Raw genomic sequence first — 23,640 nt, forward strand, 5'->3', positions numbered from 1 at the left:
TGTGTGTGTGTGTGTGTGTGTGCGCGCGTGTGCGTGTGTGTGCGTGCGTGCAGCTGCAGTGTGGTCATCGTTGTAAGGAGCCGTGTCATCCAGGAAGCTGTGAGGTCAAATGTCAACACAGGATGAAGATGAGATGTCCATGCAAGAGGATCAAGAAGGTACATGGGCACACAGACACACACACACACACACACACGCACGCATGCACACACGCTGTTTTATATATATTCATAGCAGCACGCACATAATACTGCTATACTGCATGTGTGTGTGAGAAGTGAGAGAACGTTAATGTTCACTGCATACATACACGTAAGCTACAAGCAAGTTACATGATGACCACGCAATGTTACAGTCCACTGTACAATGTTACAGTCCACTGTACAGGCTATTTGGTTTACAAAATTCTCATTGTTATGTGCTCAAGATAACAGATCTGTAAGCTGTCGACGCGCCATGAGCGGCGCGTTGATGGCTTGTATGTCTGTTCTTTTGGATAGGCAGCGGCAACTCATATTTTGTGTGTAGCTATGTACCTGGGTTTGAGAGGCAATGATTGATGTAAACTACTAGATTATAGCCAAGTTAGCAGTTATTGCTAATATTGTAGCTCTGTTCGTGACTGTTGTTGCACTTTGCGAACGGGGACAATCCATAACTGCGTCACTTCAGAAGAAACCAAAGGGATCTACTTCAGAGATGTTTACTAACACCTGGAATCCATTAGAATGGTGGAATTAACCACAAACGTCAGTTACATAAATCCTTAATTTTGGCGACTATAAGTCAGTTCTCTCACACACTCACTCGGTATAACAATTGAACCACGGCACTGCGGCCATCTAGTGGGTTTTTTTCACTCTTTTTCGGGTTTTCGTGCCTAACATAATGGTAATGTTTCGGGCCGGGACGAGCCTTGGGCTGGACCATTTCGGGCCCAGTAGGGTCTAACACACACACACACACACACACACACGCACTGAACATACATTGTTAATTATAATTGTACATACAAATACAATTATACATTGTTAACACCAACAGTAGCAAAGGCACACACTTGGAGAACTAAACAAGTGTTTCAGGATACAGGGAACATCGCCAATTATCACAGACACTGAACACGATCTATAGCCAATGTCTGATCAGCTCTCTGCCTATTGGTCATTCCTGCAATCTGCAGGCCAATCACAACTGATTTATGGACATTACAGAAGAGGCTTCCAAATATGAACACAAGTAGTTTACATTTGTAACCAAGCTGTATAATAGCATCCTTAAGCCTTTGGTAATTTAGCACCTTGGTAAGGAATGCCTCTTCCAGACTGTGGTTAAATGTACATGCCACTTCCACTTCTCTACTGTCCTCCTCTGAACAAACATCAATTTCATTATTGGACAATTTGAGCATGGCAGTTGAAACACGAGTGTCTTCCACACCCACAATCTCTTTTATTCTGATAATATTGTGTTTTTTTCCTCAAACCCTAATTGTGTGTGTGTGTGTGTGTGTGTGTGTGTGTGTGTGTGTGTGTGTGTGTGTGTGTGTGTGTGTGTGCGTGTGCGTGTGCGTGTGCGCGTGTGCGTGCAGGACTACCTGTGTTACCAGCAGTGTGTGGTTGAGTGTGATGACGACTGCAGAGCTCAACTGAAGAAAGCCAGCCAGGTGTGCACACACACACACACACACATACATAAACACGCAAAAAGCTATCGCCCATCTTCTCCAAGGAGAGAAGCTTGTTCACAAAGTATTTTTCTTCGGGACACGGTGGCGCCCCCTAGGGCCTGATGGAGGGGAAAGGAACTGGCTGGAATAACGTGTTCTTTCCACGCGCTACGTCCAACCAGGAAAACTCCCCCCCCGTCAGGTGATAAGAAGTGGACTGCTCACTCCTCATGCATTGAAGGAAACAAGAGCTCAGTTTGGGGCTCTTCCCAGGTTGGCAGAGGGAGAGTAGCGCCCAGGATTACATTTTAGGCAATTGGCAAATATTAGGGTTACAAAATTGTGGGATAAGAATAAAAAAAAAAAACCCACTGGTTTCATGCACGGAAAATGTAAAACAGATCTATAAGACCTCAACCTAACTTGCTTGTGGGCGGGGCTTATGTTCCAGTTGAAGGAGGAAGAGGAGAAAGCTGTACAGGAGGAAGAACAGAAGAGATTACAGGTATGTCTGCCTGTCTGTCTGTCTGCAGACTGCCAACGTGCACGCATTTTTAATAGAAACCAAGAAATCCTTGGTTTCAGTACACAGGTACGAATTGCGCATTCACAACTATGCAATTTCGGGGGACTGGGCGCGGTATAACAAACCAGGAAGGGAGGGGCGCTTTACCAACCCTTATCATCTTACATCATCGCAATATCATAATATAACATATATGCCGATTTGCTCAGTGACAGACAAAACAAACATTAAACTCTGTTCATTGTCAATGGCGTTTTTAATGTTTGTCTAGACAAGACAAACATTAAACCTGTATATAGGAGGGGCTAGCCTATACCAGTAAGACGCCTGCCTGAGGGCGAGAAGCGAGGCGAGGTTGCGTGCACGCGTCCGCCTTGGGTGACTGCACTCACCGCAGACTGCTGGGCGAGCGCTGACTCTTTGGAATGGGGGGGTCAGATCTACATATGGAATGAATTTTGTACAGGCCATATATGGAGCGTGTCTTGAGTGTACAGGGTTTGATGAGGTCAGATCCACATATGGAATGTCAGAACAGGTCAGCTCCATATATGGAGATTTAAGGGTGGCAGCGGGGGCAGTGTCTTGAGTGCACAGGGTTTGATGAGGGCCCGGGTAGGGCCGGGCCTGAATTTTCGGGTCTGTCGAGAACTCCAGTTTTTTCCGGCTGCCGGCCCGCCCCAACTAATAACGTTGGGGCGGGGCGGTCTAGAGTTTAAATGGACAGGTATCAGTCAAAAGGGAGACATCGAAGAGGAAGGATGGATGGATGGGGAAGGATCAACATATGGAATGTCAGAACAGGTCAGCTCCATAATATGGAGATCTAAGGGTTTGAGATCAGATGCTGGCCAATATTGATGACATCAGGGATCTCCATATATGGGCTTAATATTGATGACATCAGGAATCTCCATCCGTGTTGATGTCACATGATGATCAGTTAGTCACCCCCAGGCATGACCATATTTGGTCATGCCTGGGGGTGACTAACTAACTAACTGACGGGAAATGTTCATAGTAAATGTGACCTGCAGTCGCAATGAATGAATATATGGCAATATCCCACGGTTGGCAGGTCTGTGTCTGTCCGTCTGTCTGTCAACCTATACTTTCTATAGTGTCAATGTAGAGATGAGTTTTCCGTTAGACGAACGTTATCAGGCTGGGGTCTCCATGTAAAACGACGATTTTACAAAAAAAACAAGTAGCACATGTACAAGCCTGCTATTTTTGAACAGCCAACGGATTTATCTAAAATTACACAGCTGCTTTCAAGGTTTGAATGGGTTGAGATTTATCTGTGTGCGTGTGTGTGCGTGTCTGTGTCTCCAGGCGGAGTTGGAAGCCTTCGAGAAGCGACAGAAGGGGAGGAGGGGCAAGAAGAGGGGACGGAGAGAGGAGGTGGAGGAGGCGGAGTCTGGGTGGTGGAGGGGGCATGGCCTGCTGATGCTCCTCCCCCTCGCTGCGGGCGGAGCTATGCTGGCCGCCGGTCTCTACTACCTCGTGTACTAACACAAACACACACACACACACACACACACACACATGCGCGCACACACACACGCACGCGCGCACACACACACACACACACACACACACAGATGGCCTAAACACGTTTCAAATGTTTTAAGTGTCTCTAACGGTGCGTTTTAACAGCGGGAGAACAACGGCGACTCATGGATTTGATTGGCTATCGCTATCGTTCCTCCGCCCACTTTTCCCACTATGGCCTCGTCGCCTGCTATGGCCGGTAGTTGCCGGGTCCCATAGATTCTATGGCAGTGGTTTCCAAACCTTTTCATGTCAAGAACCCCCAAATTGACACTCATTAGCCCGCGGACCCCCATTTGAAGAGACATAACAGGGACCCCCATGAGAGAAGATGTTTACGGCTCCAGCAGTGATTCTCAACCTGTTTAATTTCAAGGACCCCCAGGTTTGACATGCATTATTAGTCTACTATTTCTATCTCTGGGACCCCCAATTTATATTGTAAAATCAATGTTATTTTAACTCTGAGAGTGTACAAATGGAACCGAATGGACCCATTAGGGTCCATTCGGTTCCATTTGTACACTCTGAGTTACAGACCCATAAGGGTCCGTTTGGTTACAAACTATCATTTAGCTGGGGACCCCCTGGAACTCCCTCAGGTACCCCTGGGGGTCCCCTGACCCCACTTTGGGGTCTATGGGACCCGGGCAACTACCGGCCACATTTGTCTATGGTATATATATATATTTTTTTTTTTTTTCGTTTTTTTTAAAATAATAATACAAATAGCGGCTGTCGCCCGCTGTTAAAACGCACTGTAACTGTAGCTATAAGTATTCTCTCCTCATGTTTAATTAATTTTCATGCTAATTTAACCACGTCATGTTTGACATTGAGCACCGATATCGTTTTCATCCATTTACAATCGTAAATTAAAACAACGGCCAATCGGTGAGCTCCCCGTGTTTGTTTCAACCAACCAATGAGATGTCAGGATGCTGAGTGTGATTAACGGTCTTTGAACGAGAATTGATGACATCAATTAATTTTCCAGCTGCTGCCTTATATCCCATGGCTGAGAGGTCGGCTAGAGGCACAAAAGGTGTGTGGTTGCCTAGAGACGAGGCAGCCAATCAGGATGATAGGTTGTCGGTACAGCCAATGAGAAACTACAGCAAGTGGGTGTGAAAGCTTACACAGCAGCTGGTAAAAAAATGTTTCGGTTAAGAAGTGAAACTTTAAAACTCGGCAGACACAGAGACAGAGACACATTGACTCATTCGCCGCCCATCACTGCCGTCTAGTGGCTGAATTTAAACTCGAGAACTGCCACAATCCATGTCAACGGCGAACCATTTTTATTTTGGAAGCCATTCAATCGGGAAGACAGGACGTGCAAAATCGTCTATGAAAAGTGTCCCCCCGAATGTTATTTAATTCGCCCCGGCGATCATAGCGTTTATAGTTAAAACAATCCGTTCCCATATAGACATCATACACGCGCTGACTTTTCACGTCCGTTTTTTTTTTCCTCCAGTTTACTTCCGCCGCACGGCAACCGGAGTGATACAGACGCGTGCAGAACAGCGTTATGAAATGTAAAAAAAATATGTCAAAAGACAATCTCGGCAATGAGTGAGTTAATTCTGAGGTAGTCAGATTTGATGTCTGAAATGTGATCCGATTTGATGCGTGAAAAAACTGGATATTGTTCTTTCTATGCCTTTTCTTTTCTTTTCTTTGAATTTCAAGTTAAATAAAACATTTAGAATTCTGTCAAATGACTGGGTTGTTTTTTTTCCTCTCTTCTCGAAAGCAGCTGTTTTCAGCCTTTTCAGGCCCTGCTCCCCCTCCCCCACCAGTCCAAAATTATCTTTGATTATTTCTATGTATTTTATGTATTGCCATGTGTTGTTCTTGCTTACTGTAAATCGCTCTGGATTATAATCATATTTGAACTGGGGACCCCCCAAAATGATCATATTTGTACTGGGGGTTTAGCTCGCTCTGTGGTGTCTCACGTGGCTCAAGTTTGCTTGAGACGGCGGTACTCCGTCGTGGTCTAATACAGTGGTTCCCAAACTTGTTCATGTCAAGGACCCCCAGTTGACACTAATTAGCCCGTGGACCCCCATTTGAAAAGATATGCCCAGGGACCCCAATGAGAGAAGATTTTTACGGCTCTAGCAGTGATTCTCAACCTGTTTAATTTCAAGGACCCCCAGTTTGACATGCATTAGTCTACGGACCCCCCGCATTTCGATCTCTGGGACCCCCAATTTATATTGTAAAATCAATGTTAATTTAACTCTGAGAGTGTACAAATGGAACCGAATGGACCCGTTAGGGTCCATTAGGTTCCATTTGTACAGCAGAGAGTGATCGACGTTTGCGCTATACTCTATGCCGAATTGAAGTGGCCTTGGTCCCAGACTCTTTTTTTTCCTCCATCGAAATAAAAACGTCTGGTTTTCCGAAGCTACCCTAGGCCTATAGGGTCCTCGATGCACGTCCCACAGGCAGACCAAGGACCAGATGGAGGGATTATATCTCCAAAATGGCCTTGGAACGCCTCGGCGGGATCCCCCAGGATGAAGTTACCAATGTTGCTCTGGAGAGGGAAGTCTGGAGCTCTCTGGTGGAGCTGTTGCCCTCGCGACCCGACTACGTATAAGCGGTTGAAGATGGATGGATACATTGGATAGCCGACCTACTGTACAAGCTCTGATCTTGTAGATCTGCTATTTTCCTAAATGTTTGTCTCTTTCTTGTGTTATTAGACAATGTTTGACCAGTTTAATATAGTTTGTTGATTACTTCTGATGCAGTAATGATATAATGATATGGTAATTTTATGCAATAATGGGCTTTTTCTTCTGTTCTGTTTTAGGTATTAAAAAGGTCTTCTATAAGGCCTTAAACTGTCACTTCACTGTCATCTGCATGGGGACCCCCCAGAAAGTCATGTGGCTTGGGAGAGCCACAGGTTGAGAACCACTACTCTAAAAGACAACTCCTACAGTTCAAATGTGACCGGTAGGCCTGTCATACTTAATGAATTACATAATAGACAGTGTGGTGAAGTACCTAAGTACATGTACTCAAGTACAGGGCTGTTTTTATTGGGGACTCTACCAAAACAAACTACAGAAGTGTTTCTCCTCAGCTCGCCTCTCTTCTCCTCTCCTCTCTTCTCCTCTCCTCTCTTCTGCTCTCTTCTCCTCTCCTCTCTTCTCCTCTGCTCTCCTCTCTTCTGCTCCCCTCTCCTCTCTTCTGCTCTCCTCTCTTCTGCTCTCCTCTCTTCTCCTCTCCTCTCTTCTGCTCTCCTCTCTTCTGCTCTCTTCTCCTCTCCTCTCTTCTGCTCTCCTCTCTTCTGCTCTCCTCTCTTCTGCTCCTCTCTTCTGCTCTCCTCTCTTCTGCTCTCCTTTCCTCTCTTCTGCTCTCCTCTCTTCTGCTCCCCTCTCCTCTCTTCTGCTCTCCTCTCTTCTGCTCTCCTTTCCTCTCTTCTGCTCCCCTCTCCTCTCTTCTGCTCTCCTCTCTTCTGCTCTCCTCTCTTCTGCTCTCCTCTCCTCTCTTCTGCTGTCCTCTCTTCTGCTCTCCTCTCTTCTGCTCTCCTCTCTTCTGCTCCCCTCTCCTCTCTTCTGCTCTCCTCTCTTCTGCTCTCCTCTCCTCTTCTGCTCTCCTCTCTTCTGCTCCCCTCTCCTCTCTTCTGCTCTCCTCTCTTCTGCTCTCCTCTCCTCTCTTCTGCTCTCCTTTCCTCTCGTCTGCTCTCCTCTCTTCTGCTCTCCTCTCCTCTCTTCTGCTCTCCTCTCCTCTCTTCTGCTCTCCCCTCTTCTCCTCTCCTCTCTTCTGCTCTCCTCTCTTCTGCTCTCCTCTCTTCTGCTCTCCTCTCTTCTGCTCCCCTCTCTTCTCTTCTCCTCTCTTCTGCTCTCCTCTCCTCTTCTGCTCTCCTCTCTTCTGCTCTCCTCTCTTCTGCTCTCCTTTCCTCTCTTCTCCTCTCCTCTCTTTTCTCCTCTCCTCTCTTCTGCTCTCCTCTCTTCTGCTCTCCTCTCTTCTACTCTCCTCTCTTCTGCTCTTCTCCTCTCTTCTGCTCTTCTCCTCTCCTCTCTTCTGCTCTCCTCTCCTCTCTTCTGCTCTCCTCTCTTCTGCTCCTCTCCTGTCTTCTACTCTCCTCTCTTCTGCTCTCCTCTCTTCTGCTCTCCTCTCTTCTCCTCTCTTCTACTCTCCTCTTCTGCTCTCCTCTCCTCTCTTCTACTCTCCTCTCTTCTGCGCTCCTCTTTTCTACTCTCCTCTCTTCTGCGCTCCTCTCTTCTGCTCTCCTCTCTTCTACTCTCCTCTCTTCTGCTCTTCTCCTCTCCTCTTCTCCTCTTCTGCTCTCCTCTCCTCTCTTCTACTCTCCTCTCGTCTCCTCTCCTCTCTTCTGCTCTCCTCTTCTGCTCTCCTCTCCTCTCTTCTACTCTCCTCTCTTCTGCTCTCCTCTCTTCTCCTCTCTTCTGCTCTCCTCTATTCTGCTCTCCTCTCTTCTCCTCTCCTCTCTTCTCCTCTCCTCTCTTCTGCTCTCTTCTCCTCTCCTCTCTTCTCCTCTCCTCTCCTCTGCTCTCCTCTCTTCTGCTCCCCTCTCCTCTCTTCTGCTCTCCTCTCTTCTGCTCTCCTCTCTTCTCTTCTCCTCTCCTCTCTTCTGCTCTCCTCTCTTCTGCTCTCTTCTCCTCTCCTCTCTTCTGCTCTCCTCTCTTCTGCTCCCCTCTCCTCTCTTCTGCTCTCCTCTCTTCTGCTCCTCTCTTCTGCTCTCCTCTCCTCTCTTCTGCTCTCCTTTCCTCTCTTCTGCTCTCCTCTCTTCTGCTCTCCTCTCTTCTGCTCCCCTCTCCTCTCTTCTGCTCTCCTCTCTTCTGCTCTCCTCTCCTCTCTTCTGCTCTCCTCTCTTCTGCTCTCCTCTCTTCTGCTCTCCTCTCTTCTGCTCTCCTCTCTTCTGCTCCCCTCTCCTCTCTTCTGCTCTCCTCTCTTCTGCTCTCCTCTCCTCTTCTGCTCTCCTCTCTTCTGCTCCCCTCTCCTCTCTTCTGCTCTCCTCTCTTCTGCTCTCCTCTCCTCTCTTCTGCTCTCCTTTCCTCTCGTCTGCTCTCCTCTCTTCTGCTCTCCTCTCCTCTCTTCTGCTCTCCTCTCCTCTCTTCTGCTCTCCCCTCTTCTCCTCTCCTCTCTTCTGCTCTCCTCTCTTCTGCTCTCCTCTCTTCTGCTCTCCTCTCTTCTGCTCCCCTCTCTTCTCTTCTCCTCTCTTCTGCTCTCCTCTCCTCTTCTGCTCTCCTCTCTTCTGCTCTCCTCTCCTCTCTTCTCCTCTCCTCTCTTTTCTCCTCTCCTCTCTTCTGCTCTCCTCTCTTCTGCTCTCCTCTCTTCTACTCTCCTCTCTTCTGCTCTTCTCCTCTCTTCTGCTCTTCTCCTCTCCTCTCTTCTGCTCTCCTCTCCTCTCTTCTACTCTCCTCTCTTCTGCTCCTCTCCTGTCTTCTACTCTCCTCTCTTCTGCTCTCCTCTCTTCTGCTCTCCTCTCTTCTCCTCTCTTCTACTCTCCTCTTCTGCTCTCCTCTCCTCTCTTCTACTCTCCTCTCTTCTGCGCTCCTCTCTTCTACTCTCCTCTCTTCTGCGCTCCTCTCTTCTGCTCTCCTCTCTTCTACTCTCCTCTCTTCTGCTCTCCTCTCTTCTCCTCTCCTCTTCTGCTCTCCTCTTCTGCTCTCCTCTCCTCTCTTCTACTCTCCTCTCGTCTCCTCTCCTCTCTTCTGCTCTCCTCTTCTGCTCTCCTCTCCTCTCTTCTACTCTCCTCTCTTCTGCTCTCCTCTCTTCTCCTCTCTTCTGCTCTCCTCTATTCTGCTCTCCTCTCTTCTCCTCTCCTCTCTTCTCCTCTCCTCTCTTCTGCTCTCTTCTCCTCTCTTCTCCTCTCCTCTCCTCTGCTCTCCTCTCTTCTGCTCCCCTCTCCTCTCTTCTGCTCTCCTCTCTTCTGCTCTCCTCTCTTCTCTTCTCCTCTCCTCTCTTCTGCTCTCCTCTCTTCTGCTCTCTTCTCCTCTCCTCTCTTCTGCTCTCCTCTCTTCTGCTCCCCTCTCCTCTCTTCTGCTCTCCTCTCTTCTGCTCCTCTCTTCTGCTCTCCTCTCCTCTCTTCTGCTCTCCTTTCCTCTCTTCTGCTCTCCTCTCTTCTGCTCTCCTCTCTTCTGCTCCCCTCTCCTCTCTTCTGCTCTCCTCTCCTCTCTTCTGCTCTCCTTTCCTCTCTTCTGCTCCCCTCTCCTCTCTTCTGCTCTCCTCTCTTCTGCTCTCCTCTCTTCTGCTCTCCTCTCTTCTGCTCTCCTCTCCTCTCTTCTGCTGTCCTCTCTTCTGCTCTCCTCTCTTCTGCTCTCCTCTCTTCTGCTCCCCTCTCCTCTCTTCTGCTCTCCTCTCTTCTGCTCTCCTCTCTTCTGCTCCCCTCTCCTCTCTTCTGCTCTCCTCTCTTCTGCTCTCCTCTCCTCTCTTCTGCTCTCCTTTCCTCTCGTCTGCTCTCCTCTCTTCTGCTCTCCTCTCCTCTCTTCTGCTCTCCTCTCCTCTCTTCTGCTCTCCCCTCTTCTCCTCTCCTCTCTTCTGCTCTCCTCTCTTCTGCTCTCCTCTCTTCTGCTCTCCTCTCTTCTGCTCCCCTCTCTTCTCTTCTCCTCTCTTCTGCTCTCCTCTCCTCTTCTGCTCTCCTCTCTTCTGCTCTCCTCTCCTCTCTTCTGCTCTCCTTTCCTCTTTTCTCCTCTCCTCTCTTCTGCTCTCCTCTCTTCTACTCTCCTCTCTTCTGCTCTTCTCCTCTCTTCTGCTCTTCTCCTCTCCTCTCTTCTGCTCTCCTCTCCTCTCTTCTACTCTCCTCTCTTCTGCTCCTCTCCTGTCTTCTACTCTCCTCTCTTCTGCTCTCCTCTCTTCTGCTCTCCTCTCTTCTCCTCTCCTCTCTTCTACTCTCCTCTTCTGCTCTCCTCTCCTCTCTTCTACTCTCCTCTCTTCTGCGCTCCTCTCTTCTACTCTCCTCTCTTCTGCGCTCCTCTCTTCTGCTCTCCTCTCTTCTACTCTCCTCTCTTCTGCTCTCCTCTCTTCTCCTCTCCTCTCTTCTGCTCTCCTCTTCTGCTCTCCTCTCCTCTCTTCTACTCTCCTCTCGTCTCCTCTCCTCTCTTCTGCTCTCCTCTTCTGCTCTCCTCTCCTCTCTTCTACTCTCCTCTCTTCTGCTCTCCTCTCTTCTCCTCTCTTCTGCTCTCCTCTATTCTCCTCTCCTCTCTTCTGCTCTCCTCTCTTCTCCTCTCCTCTCTTCTGCTCTCCTCTTCTGCTCTCCTCTCCTCTCTTCTACTCTCCTCTCTTCTGCTCTCTTCTCCTCTCCTCTCCTCTCTTCTGCCCTCCTCGCCTTTCTTCTCCTCTCCCCTCCTCTCCTCAGCTCTCCTCTCCTCATCATGTGAGCTTGTAGATCTGCTATTTTCCTAAAACATTTTTAAATAATTTCTAACAGTTGCAACAACAGAACTGATTGTAATGGTACTGGGTGACGGGATCGAACACTTGGATGTGAAAATGTTTGAGAAGCCAGAGTATGGAAATCAAGCGCTCCCTGTGTCAATGTGACACACACTCACTCACACACACACACACACACACAGTGTGTGGTTGTGTCCTGGCGGTTTGTTGATTTCACTTGGCCTGAGTACACTACCTTTTACACATGCGCACGCACACACACACAAACACACGTGCCTAGTCTGTTTATTTGCACTACGTTTGCCCATGTGGGGAATTTACAGCATACCAAAAACATGCATGTGTACACTAGTTACCACACACGCACACACCCAGGTGGGCCGACATCCCAGCATGCAGTGCGGCTGTAATTACCCACTGTTTGATTGAGGCGACGTGTGTGCATGTGCGTGTGCGCGTGTTAATCTCACGTTGAGACTTGACGCACATGGAGAAAATCTGACCGGTTCTTGGAACTCCGACGTGTTTGTGTAACTGAATATGTGCACGTGTGCACAAGTGTGTCCGTGTGTGTGTGTGTGTGTGTGTGTGTGTGTGTGTGTGTGTGTGTGTGTGTGTGTGTGTGTGTGTGTGTGTGTGTGTGTGTGTGTGTGTGTGTGTGTGTGTGTGTGTGTGTGTGTGTGTGTGTACAACAGAGAATGAATGTGAGTGAAATTGAAACAGAAAAGTGTGTGAGAGAGAGAGGAGGGTGAGAGAGAGAGAGAAAGAGAAAGAGAGAAAGAGAGAGAGAAAGAGAGAGAGAGAGAGAGAGAGAGAGAGAGAGCAGAAACAGATGGGGCGTGATTTCAGTTTGTCCAACACAAGACATTTCAGTTTGGCAAGAGAGCGAGAACAGACAGACAGGGAGACAGGGAGAGAGGGACAGACCGGGAAACAGACAGGGAGACGAACAGAGATGTTGTGAGTTTTGAAGGACAGTCAGACGGACGGACGGACGGAGAGACAGACAGACGAGACGGACGGACGCAGAGACAGACAGACATGTCGGAGGGACAAAGGGTCACAGAGGACAGCGCTGAGCGGGAGACATCATGGACACATGTCAGCTTCAGTCCCCCGGTGAGTGAGACAGGTTCCGTTTGTCTGTCTGTCTTCATGTCTGTCTGTCTTCACTAGTTCTGTCTCTGTCTGTCTCTCTCTCTTTCTCTGACAGTTAATGTCAGATCCAAATGGCAGCAACTTAAATCATAATAATTACAACGTCTTTGAATTGTCAAAAAGCACAAATGTGTTTGAATCATAAAATGGACACATTAACATAATTCGAAATGGCTTTACAACATGTAAAACGAGTTCACATACAACCATACATGCAAAACAAGCTTGTAAATCTGTATATATGCTTGAATATAGATCTTTAGATCTGTTATGTGTTTGAATGTTAGCCAACGTATAAATGTTTTTAGTTTTAGTTGTACTTATTCACACGATAAAAACAACATTATTAAAAGAAGTGCAGGTGAGAAAAGAAACGCATGAAGGGCTTATACTGTACATGGTTCTCACCTGAAATAATAAACAAATAGTTTATTAACATACTGTATATACTGTATGTGTATGCAGTATTAGGCTACATTATATGGTAGAAGCAAGTGGACAGTGTTGTTTTTTGGCAGCAAATTTTGATTTTAGTTTTAGTCATAGTCTCTTGAATAGTTTTCATTTGGTTTCAGTCACATTTTAGTCACCTGGAATGTTTTAGTGTTAGTCTAGTTTTAGTTGACTAAATATCGTAAGATTTTAGTCGTCTAAATCTACAGTTGATTTAGTCGAATAAAATGTGTTTTGGCGGGCCTTGATGCCGTTGATGCCGTCGTAATGACTTTTACTTGCTGAAAATAGCCGATCTACAAGCTCACAACGCGTTGTGAGCTTGTAGATCGGCTATTTTCAGCATGCAACCAAAATGACTTATACTGGATCTCTTGTCCACTAGTAAGGGACTAGTAGTCCCTTCCTAACATTTTAGTCTAGTTTTTATTTGTTGACGAAATCGTCAGTATATTTAATCTTAGTTTTAGTCATCATAGCTTAGTTTTCATGTAGTTTCCATTTAGTTTTCGTCAGTGAAAAAAGGTAGTCGACGAACATTTTTAGTCTTAGTTTTAGTCGATGAAAACAACACTGCAAGTGGAGAGGTTTGATTCGTCAGGTGTGTGTGTGTGCACGTGCACATGCGTGTACCGTGCGCGCATGCTGAGCTCTCATGTTGTGGCTGTAATATGATGTAAGAGGATGTGTGATGATGTAACAGGATTTTGTACGACACGATGGAATTCTAATAATCTAAACCAGTGGTTTTCAACCCTTTTGTTTTCATATCCAGGTCCATTATTTATTCAGCCTCAGACCCAAAACTAAAGAATATTTTGTTGTCGTTGGATTAGATTTTGTCCACAATTCCTTGCTGTGTTGATCAAAATAACAATTCTTCTACATTCTCTAATTGTGTAGACTTCTTGTAAACAAAGTAATGCAGATGTTTAACAATAATTTAACTCTTGAGAGTGTAAAATATAAAATGTATAACAATCTTTTGAAACTTGCCGATCAACAAGCTCATTGTGAGCTTGTTGATGATAATCAAAATCTACAAAGTAGTAACTAAAAGTTTCCAAATAACTGTAGTGGTGGAGTAAAAGTACAATGTTTGCTGCTGCGATCTATAGTGGCGTAGAAGTCAAAGTATTGCAAATTGGAAATACTCCAGTAAAGTTTAAAAAATACCTAATAATCATCGTTAACGAAAACAACACTGGACTGGAATGGAATGTATGGAAGTTATAGCCTACAAACAGATTTAATTAACTTAATACAATATGAAACTACCACCAGCAAGAACACCCTGGCTGGCAACAGCGATGCCAGCCTGCCGTTGAAACCTTCCGCCGTCCCAGCGACAGTTCTACAGAACCTGCCGAGGCGGACTAGCCTGCAATCATGGCATTTAAACATGCTCTTCTGTTTATAATCTAAACACTGTGAGACTGTGACCCCCCCTCCCCCCCCCCCCTCCCCATGACGATTATAAAAACATTTCGTCTCTGATTAGCATTCCATCGTGTCGACCACTGATTTAAACCTTTCATAATACGTGGGTGTTAAGGACTTCACTCAGTGGTTGAGAGAGAGAGAGAGAGAGAGAGAGATTTGTACATTATAGTTCGTTCAAACAATTCATCACAAACTTCAATACAATGCCACAAGAACACCTATTTAGAGCAACACATCTACTGAAGCCATTTCTTTATAGGGTATCTTTATCTTATGAAAACCTATTTAAAGCAACACAAAAAAGACATTGGTGTTGCACTAAATACTTCCTAAAAGCTTCCCGTCTTGGTAAATGGTGCATTTATATAGGCCTATAGCGCCTTTATCCAAGGCGCTTTACATGGATTATGCATTACATTCACACACACATTCATACACAGATGGCGGCAGAAACCAAGCAAGGCACCAACCAGCACATCAGGAGCAATTAGGGGTTCAGTGTCTTGCTCAAGGACACATCGACACCAACTCTGGGGGAGCCCGGGTTCGAACTCCAGCCACTCTACCCCTGAGCCACCTGTAATCCCACACCAGGATACAAGGATACAAAACAGTGCCACTGTAGGACTACTACGTAGGTCACCCAGCTGTATTGCAGCTGTCCGTACTCAGACATGGAGACATACATAGATCACATACATAGCTGTTCATTGGAGCGGTTATAGGCACCGCTCAAAATTTGTATTGTATGCTATTTAGAGCAACACATCTACTGAAGTGTTGTGCATGCATGTCTCTTACAGAAAGACGTAAGCCTTCACAGTCCCATGAAAGTCCCCCATTTTTTAATTGTTTTTATATTCAAACAATACTCATGTTTTAACTACATTCTAGAGAGACAGACAGACAGAGTGACCCCACCCCCATTATATTAATTTAATCAGACACGGCTTATGATCAATCATTCGTGTGATTGCCCAAGTCAACTATAGTAGATGACTTATAGTGACTTTTAATTTCTGCTTTCCCAGAATCCCAGTGTTCATTTTCTTGACTAAAGAGAGGGTTTTTTGAGTGGTGCAACCACTAGACAGCTATGTGTGTGGCTGTGTCCCTGGGTCTGTCCCTGTGTCCGAGCACGAAAATAGCGTTATAGCATTTGTTCACCACCAAGTGTCACTGTTGCACAGACACACACAAACACCGGCCAGGGAGGAGGGCTTGTACAGTGCAGTACAGTACAGTATACAGTACAGTACCACTCACTCACGGGTCTGATTTTTTTATATCAATTTCAGATGACTAAAATAGTACTAAATGGTGTGTTCAAAAGACTAAGACTAAATCAGAATGTCTGTGATGTAAAAATTAACACTGTTCTTTTCTGAAAAACATTAACATTATGATTCTGTGCATTTACTGTACAGAGTAAGTCAATTAGGAGCATAATTTGTGTGTGTGTGTGTGTGCGTGTGTGTGCGTGCGTGCGTGCGTGTGTGCGTGCGTGCGCCGGGAGACACTTGTGTCAGCCTGTTTTGTGCTAAAAATAACCTGAAATGTGCAACGGAAAATACCCTTGACACACACAAACCCAACACTTGACAGTATAAGCTGACTTTCTGTTTGTGTCTGTCTGTCTGTCTGTCTGTGGGGGGGAGACACTGTCTCCCCTGTCACACACACACACACACACACACACACACACACACACACACACACACACACACGCACGCACGTGCGCACGCACACACACACACACCAAACGCCAGAACAACTGCTCTCTCGCTCTCGCTCTCGATCTCTGACTGTCTCTATCCTATTTACTGTAGCCTAAAATACACACGCACACAGTACGCGCGCGATGCGCGCGCACTATAGGTCCCAGAGAGAGAGAGAGAGAGAGAGAGAGCGAGAGAGAGAGGGACATTAGTTACAGACAGACGGTTGCTTGCTATCTCTGCTCTCATTCGGACTACATAATTCCGCGTGTGCCTGTCTCCGTTAAACTCGCTGCGTGTGTGTGCGTGCGCGTAGGTCCGTCCGTCAGTAGGCTGCTACGTGCGTGTGTTCGGTGTGTGCGTTTGTGCGTGTGTCACCTTGGAGCGCGTCGTTATAAAAAAAAGAAAAGGACAAAATGCCTCCGAGGACCGGCGGACGAGACAGCACCGGGCAGAGCGCGTGACCCTGCGTGCGTGTGTGTGTGTGACCGGCGGCGAGAAATCGGCTTGTGGTTTTAGAGGTAAGGACGTTTTATTTTCTTTAATTATTTTTTTCAGTTGTTTTATAACAAATAATAAATAAATAGTTTTTTTTTCTGTTGCCAGGCAGAAAAACACCACATTTCAACTTTGTTTTACTGTTTATTTATTTATATATATATATTTTCCCCCCTAGATTTCACTACTTTTGTTTCACACAAAAGTAATGAAAATCTACAACACATACTTTTAAAAATAAATTAGGAAAACTGTTTTGGGGGGCGGTGATAGGCCTATTGGTGAAGATGTTAGGCCTATTTATTGTTTTTTGGCGCTCATGACTTTCACTTAATTGCTATACATTTAAAATAATTGTGTGCGTGTGTGTGGGTGTATGTGCATGCATGCGTGTGTATGTGCATGCATGCGTGCGTGCTTACGTGCATGTGTTTGGGGTGCATGTATAATTTGTTTCCGATGTACTAACAGTCTTGACACGCAATAGTCCGACACCCTAATCAAGCATCATAATCATGTGTCTTAACCGGCCACGCTTGTGTCTTAACCGGCCACGATTGTGTCTTAACCGGCCACGCATGTGTCTTACCCGGCCACGCATGTGTCTTACCCGGCCACGCATGTGTCTTACCCGGCCACGCTTGTGTCTTAACCGGCCACGATTGTGTCTTAACCGGCCACGCATGTGTCTTACCCTGCCACGCATTTGTCTTAACCGGCCACGCATGTGTCTTAACCGGCCACGCTTGTGTCTTAACCGGCCACGCATGTGTCTTACCCGGCCACGCATGTGTCTTAACTGGCCACGCATGTGTCTTAACCGGCCACGCATGTGTCTTAACCGGCCACGGTGCCACGCATGTGTCTTAACTGGCCACGCATGTGTCTTAACCGACCATGCTTGTAAGACACAAACGTGGTCGGTTAAGACACATCAGTGGCCGGTTAAGACAACCGACCACACTTGTGTCTTAACCGGGTCATAGCGGTTATATTTAGTCATGTCTATACTTATACAAAATCTCCCACAGCTGATTCTAATCAATGATCTAAACGGAGCTGATTCTAATCATTGAAAAATGGCTCTTGCCTCACTACCAGAGTAATCTAGTAAGAGACACTAGCGTTGACTCCCATTGTAACAAACAATGGAATGCGGAAGTGCTCATTCTATCTCAATGGGATAGTTCCAATGTTTGGAACTATAGCCCATAGGCACCCGCTTTGCGGCAAGATCAAAGTGTGTCACCACTCTCTTACTATAGATTACTCTGCTCACTACGAGCTTGTAGATGTAAGCTAAGCTAGCAAGGCACGCATTTCGTACATCAACACACAAGTGTTCATCATTTACTTTGGCCCATGATGTTTTAACTGGTCTTAAAAACAACCAGTTTTATCTGGTCGTTCGTAAATAAGCCACACTCGGTGCGCTCTGCATGTGACGTGACCGCCCAGCGCACTCAAACTGAGCACATTCCCGGTGCACATATCCGAATGATCTCCCCAAACACAGCTGATTCTAATCAACCAACGATCTAAACAGCTGATTCCAACCAATGATCATTGGCTCTTGCCAAGCTTGTATGTAGATCTATATTGTTGAAAAATCGTATGAATGCACGAGGAGTCCAAGCCGCTTCTTTTCACCTGGCAGGTGGGAGTTTGGACGGTTGGACGTGGAAGGAACACGTTATTCCAACCAGTTCCCTTCCCCTCCATCAGGCGCCCCGGCTGGCCAGGGGGAGGCAGTATGGAGACCAGGATTACTGCCCACTTTTTCCCACATTATTATTGAATGATTTGATCCCTCATGAGTGACAAGAGGAAGTGATGTCCAGAAATGTTCAGCTTATTTCCATATATTTTCAATGTCATCCTAAAATTGTGTGTGCGTGTGTGTGTGTGTGTGTACGTGCGTGTGCGCGCGTCTCTCCAGGCCTCTGGTTGCCGTGGCGAGGACAGCATGGGGGAGGCGTGTCCAGACAAGCTGGGATCGACCAATCACCTGCGACTTCTGCTTTACATCCTGCCTTCTGTCACCCTATTGGCCGCCCTGCTGCTGCTTGTACTGGCCTTCACCGGTACGTGCATTCGTGTGCACACACTCACACATATACACACACACACACACACACACACACACACACAGACACACATTGTAACGGTTAGATATTAAATATCAACAATTACTATTTTTGTGAATGATCTCCCTTTAGATACAATTGATATTAGCTGAATAAAAATAAATGGCATCCCCAAACAAGCAGAAAACACAGACAGAAACTAAGTTTAGAACCCTTTTATCTCATCGTGTGTGTGTGTGTGTGTGTGTGTGTGTGTGTGTGTGTGTGTGTGTGTGTGTGTGTGTGTGTGTGTGTGTGTGTGTGTGTGTGTGTGTGTGTGTGTGTGTGTGTGTGTGTGTGTGTGTGTGTGTGCATGCGCGTCTTGTAAAGTGAATAAAGGAACTACATAAAAGCACCATTTAACCCTTTGATGACTGCCCTCCACTTCCTGTGCTGTAATAAATGTAAATGAGTTAATTATTATGCTAATTAGTGGCCCTGCAATGAGCTTCTATTGTAATGAAAATTCTGTTTATATGAACAAAGAGACTGCATCTATTGTTCTCGTGTGTGTGTGTGTGTGTGTGTGTGTGTGTGTGTGTGTGTGTGTGTGTGTGTGTGTGTGTGTGTGTGTGTGTGTGTGTGTGTGTGTGTGTGTGTGTGTGTGTGTGTGTGTGTGTGTGTGTGTGTGTGTGTGTGTGTGTGTGTGTGTGTGCGTGCGGTGAGCTGAAGGCTTTGTTACTTTAATTGCCTCTCTAAACCTTTGAACCACGGACGCACACACACACACACACACACACACACACACAGTAACATCTGTTCGGCTGCTTTCGTCCTCATCATTTAACCTTTTGTTCTCTCGAGTCATTACACACACACACACACACACACACACACACACACACACACGGTAATACACCCCCTAGCGTAGCGTCTCTGAGTTGAGGTGTGTGTGTGTGTGTGTGTGTGTGTGTGTGTGTGTGTGTGTGTGTGTGTGTGTGTGTGTGTGTGTGTGTGTGTGTGTGTGTGTGTGCATCATTTCGTGCTGCATTACACACCTAATGGCCCTTAAAGCTTTCCCGTAACCCCCCAGCCTCCCCCCCTCCTCCCCCCTGCCGCACACACACACACACACACACACACACACACACACACACTGTGTGTTTGGTGAAAGGCCACTTTGCTGTAGGAGTCGCATCAATACTGATTCATAATTTATACATTAAGAAGACACTTTTATGTTTGAGCTGCTTACAAATGTTTATTCAATTCTACTCAATGAACACGTACAAACTCACATAAGTAGAGCTTTGTCCAGGGTGTTTTAGAGAAGGGAGAAGAGTCTAGGACGTGTGGAGCGCTGTCCAGGGTGTTTTAGAGAAGGGAGAAGAGTCTAGGACGTGTGGAGCGTTGTCCAGGGTGTTTTAGAGAAGGGAGAAGAGTCTAGGACGTGTGGAGCGTTGTCCAGGGTGTTTTAGAGAAGGGAGAAGAGTCTAGGACGTGTGGAGCGTTGTCCAGGGTGTTTTAGAGAAGGGAGAAGAGTCTAGGATGTGTGGAGCGTTGTCCAGGGTGTTTTAGAGAAGGGAGAAGAGTCTAGGACGTGTGGAGCGTTGTCCAAATGTCCAGGGTGTTTTAGAGAAGGGAGAAGAGTCTAGGACGTGTGGAGCGTTGTCCAGGGTGTTTTAGAGAAGAAAGAAGAGTCTAGGACGTGTGGAGCGTTGTCCAGGGTGTTTTAGAGAAGGGAGAAGAGTCTGGGACGTGTGGAGCGTTGTCCAGAGTGTTTTAGAGAAGGGAGAAGAGTCTGGGACGTGTGGAGCGTTGTCCAGAGTGTTTTAGAGAAGGGAGAAGAGTCTAGGATGGAGCGTTGTCCAGGGTGTTTTAGAGAAGGGAGAAGAGTCTGGGATGTATGGAGCGTTTTTTTTGGGAGGGTTCTGGCTGAATTTTAGGCTTATGGTTAAAAAATACTGAAAATGTCATTCAATCACTGTCTAATAATAATACAAACCTGTGTGTGTGTGTGTGTGTGTGTGTGTGTGTGTGTGTGTGTGTGTGTGTGTGTGTGTGTGTGTGTGTGTGTGTGTGTGTGTGTGTGTGTGTGTGTGTGTGTGTGTGTGTGTGTGCACATGTCTGTGTGTGCACTTGTCTGTGTGTGTGTGTGTGTGTGCACATGTCTGTGTGCGTGCGTGCGTGCGTGCGTGCGTGCGTGCGTGCGTGCGCGTGCAGGTGGTCTACTAGACTCCCCCCCCGTCCCCTCCTCCTCGGACCCCGTCACCATTGGCAACAACCAATCACAGCGCCTCGCCGCCGACAATGCCACCGCCCCCTACCGTAGCCATGGCGACGGGAGTCCGGACTGGACCACAACCCCGCCTTCATCTTCATCATTATCATCATCGTCATCGTCATCGTCTTCGTCTTCACTGGCCACTCCCACTCAGCACTTCACCCAGGCCCCTGATTGGCTGACCTCCGTGACTTCACTGACGACTCCCTGGCCAATCAGCACCACCGCTGCCGCGACCGACACAGGTAATCATGGGAACACATGCACACATGTCAGGGTTGTCATCCTTAAGTCCCGCCCTTCCATAGGCTCCACCCAGTACAACAGATAAACCCCGCCCCTTCCATAGGCTCCACCTAGTACACCAGATAAACCCTGCCCCTTCCATAGGATCCACCCGGTATCACACTGTGGTTGTACTGTGAAGTTTTCACTCAGGAAAATACAGTACAAATATGATGTATATACTATTAATATATTAGTAATGGCCGATCTTTACTTCTGGTCAATTTGGGCTGGATTTCTTATCATAATCTGATGTTCTATCCTAGAATGAGTGGTACATACATACAGCAGGTGACATATTACATAACTCCATCCCCAGCAGAACACAGCACGCACGGTGGGTTTAGCGGCAGATATCACCCACTACGCCAGCCTGTGTGTGTGTGTGTGTGTGTGTGTGTGTGTGTGTGTGTGTGTGTGTGTGTGTGTGTGTGTGTGTGTGTGTGTGTGTGTGTGTGTGTGTGTGTGTGTGTGTGTGTGAGAGAATGAGCAGAATTCTGATCTACTGTCCTCCACAACTGACCTGAGAGAGAGAGACAGACGGACGCAGAGAGAGACAGAGTGTGCAGTGTCTCTCGTCCAAGAGCTATAATAATAATAACAATAAATCATGTATTCTCTTTAGGAATTCTCCTCGTCTCTGTGTCTTTGTCCTTCCGTCTGTCTGTCTCTCTGTCTGTCTGTCTCTCTGTCTGTCTCTCTCTCAGTGACTTTGAGTTGGTAAGGAGAATAGCAATGAGTCTGTCTGGACGTACAATTATCTTTTTTTACCAGCTTGTGAAGCCGGTCTTTATATTCAATCGCTGAGCTAGCAGTGACTTTTTCCCATGACTCTCTCCTCATTGGCTTCCTCATTGGCTGTCCTTGAAGCCAATGGGGAGTCTGCAATACCTTCCCATACTCTGAAAAGGGCGTAAGAGCGTCGTCACTGACTGACCGAATCAGTCAGCGCAACATCCTCTCGCAACATCCGTGGGATCTACATACGGCCGTTCAGGCGAAATTAAGTACAAAAATCCACATAATAGTTACACATAAACCTCAGAAAAGGTATTAATCTACATATTTACACATAATAATGGATTGCATTTTTATAGCGCTTTTCTATGCACTATGTGCTTACTCAAAGTGCTTTACAATGGTCCGTTCATTCATACATTGGGAGGTGAAGCAGCGAACAGTCGACGCCAGCGTCCTCTCTTCCCAAACAAAGGGTCTGTCTGTCTGTCTGTCTGTCTGTCTGTCTGTCTGTCTGTCTGTCTGTCTGTCTGTCTCTGTATCTGTGATAACCTGTCTGTCTCTCTACCTGTCTGTCTCCCAGGCTGTCGGACAATCACAGAGAATCAGTGTCTGATGCTTCCCTACAACCAAACATGGTCGTCTTCCCCCGCTGCCGTGGTGAAGAGTTCAGAGGTCGACATGATGCTGAGGTAATTGCCGCTCTTTATCCCCGGCGATGTGTTTTCATTGGCTACTGGGCTGTGATATGTTTTCATTGGCTACTGGGCTGTGAGTGTGATATGTTTTCATTGGTTACTGGGCTGTGATATGTTTTTATAGAGACACACGGGGACTACACATTTCACGCCCCCAAACAAGACAGCGTCCCCACTTCTGGTCCGTTAGAACGGTGTACTGCAGGCCAGCCCATATAGAAGTCCATTGAAATTCAACTGTAGTTAGCCTACTTTTAAAATAATATGAAATTAACTGAAGACTATATTGATTTGAATAAAAATGTTTCCAAATGTATGAAGTGTCTTTGTCAACATATATTCTCAATAGAGGATGTATTTCACATTTAATTTACCACTTGAATGAGTTACCCATAATGTTAACAGAGCAATTTACAATTTACAATTTAGGCATTTAGCAGACGCTCTTAATCCAGAGCGACTTACAATAAAAAAGCATGGGAATACATCACATATGTAAAAATGCATTTATCGCGAAACATGCGTAAGCTAAGAACGTGACTAGAACATATCTATATAATGACACTATACATATAAACTATAACTAGAACATATCTATATAATGACACTATACATATAAACTACACATATATGCTATACTATGTTGTACATATATACTATGAAGTGCTATGACTACATACAATGCACTTATTGTGCTGTCTACATGACATGCTATAAGTCTGTTTCAAATGCTATATAAGTCTAAGAAGTGCTGTCTAAGGGGGGTAGGGTAAGTGCTATGGGCCATGATGGAGTCTGAAAAGGTGGGTTTTCAGACTACGGCGGAAGATCGGGAGTGATGCTGCAGTTCTGATTGCAACGGGAAGTGCATTCCACAGTTTTGGGGCCAGAAGGGAGAAGAGTTTGGGACGTGTGGAGCGTTGTCCCGGCGTTTTTAGTGAGGGTACTTCCAGCTTCCCTGCGTTGGCTGATCTGAGTGCGCGGGAGGGTTTGTAGGGTTCAATCATGCTGGCAAGATATGGGGGAGCCATACCTTTGGTTGCTTTAAATGCCAACATCAGAGTTTTGTATTCTGTGCGGGCAGCGACCGGGAGCCAGTGCAGGGAGCGGAGCAGGGGGGAGACATGTGAGAATTTTGGCTGGTTGAAGACCAAGCGAGCTGCG

At 46.5% G+C, this 23,640-nt stretch overlaps 3 protein-coding genes across 4 annotated transcripts in view; all 3 read left to right on the forward strand.

The window, feature by feature from the left end:
• nfxl1 (nuclear transcription factor, X-box binding-like 1) overlaps window positions 1–4,237 on the forward strand; it is a 30,951-nt gene extending 26,714 nt beyond the window's left edge. The window contains exons 22-25 of the mRNA XM_079490883.1: window positions 54–158; window positions 1,592–1,666; window positions 2,121–2,174; window positions 3,531–4,237. Coding sequence (XP_079347009.1) covers window positions 54–158; window positions 1,592–1,666; window positions 2,121–2,174; window positions 3,531–3,710 — 414 coding nt within the window. The 3' untranslated portion in view covers window positions 3,711–4,237. The remainder of the gene's footprint in view (window positions 1–53; window positions 159–1,591; window positions 1,667–2,120; window positions 2,175–3,530) is intronic.
• cnga1b (cyclic nucleotide gated channel subunit alpha 1b) overlaps window positions 1–23,640 on the forward strand; it is a 76,589-nt gene that overhangs the window by 38,826 nt on the left and 14,123 nt on the right. The gene's annotated exons all lie outside the window — the stretch shown is intronic.
• Window positions 16,246–23,640, forward strand: part of corin (corin, serine peptidase) — a 32,149-nt gene continuing 24,754 nt past the window's right edge. Inside the window, exons 1-4 of one of the 2 annotated variants that reach the window (XM_079491692.1) lie at window positions 16,246–16,428; window positions 18,345–18,489; window positions 20,695–21,000; window positions 22,362–22,470. In XM_079491692.1, coding sequence (XP_079347818.1) covers window positions 18,372–18,489; window positions 20,695–21,000; window positions 22,362–22,470 — 533 coding nt within the window. In that variant the 5' untranslated portion in view covers window positions 16,246–16,428; window positions 18,345–18,371. Of the gene's footprint in view, window positions 16,429–18,344; window positions 18,490–18,861; window positions 18,936–20,694; window positions 21,001–22,361; window positions 22,471–23,640 lie in introns of those variants that run through there. The other variant, XM_079491693.1, reaches the window with a different exon arrangement.

This window comes from Electrona antarctica, assembly GCF_951216825.1.
Source record: "Electrona antarctica genome assembly, chromosome: 21".
Taxonomy (NCBI): domain Eukaryota; kingdom Metazoa; phylum Chordata; class Actinopteri; order Myctophiformes; family Myctophidae; genus Electrona; species Electrona antarctica.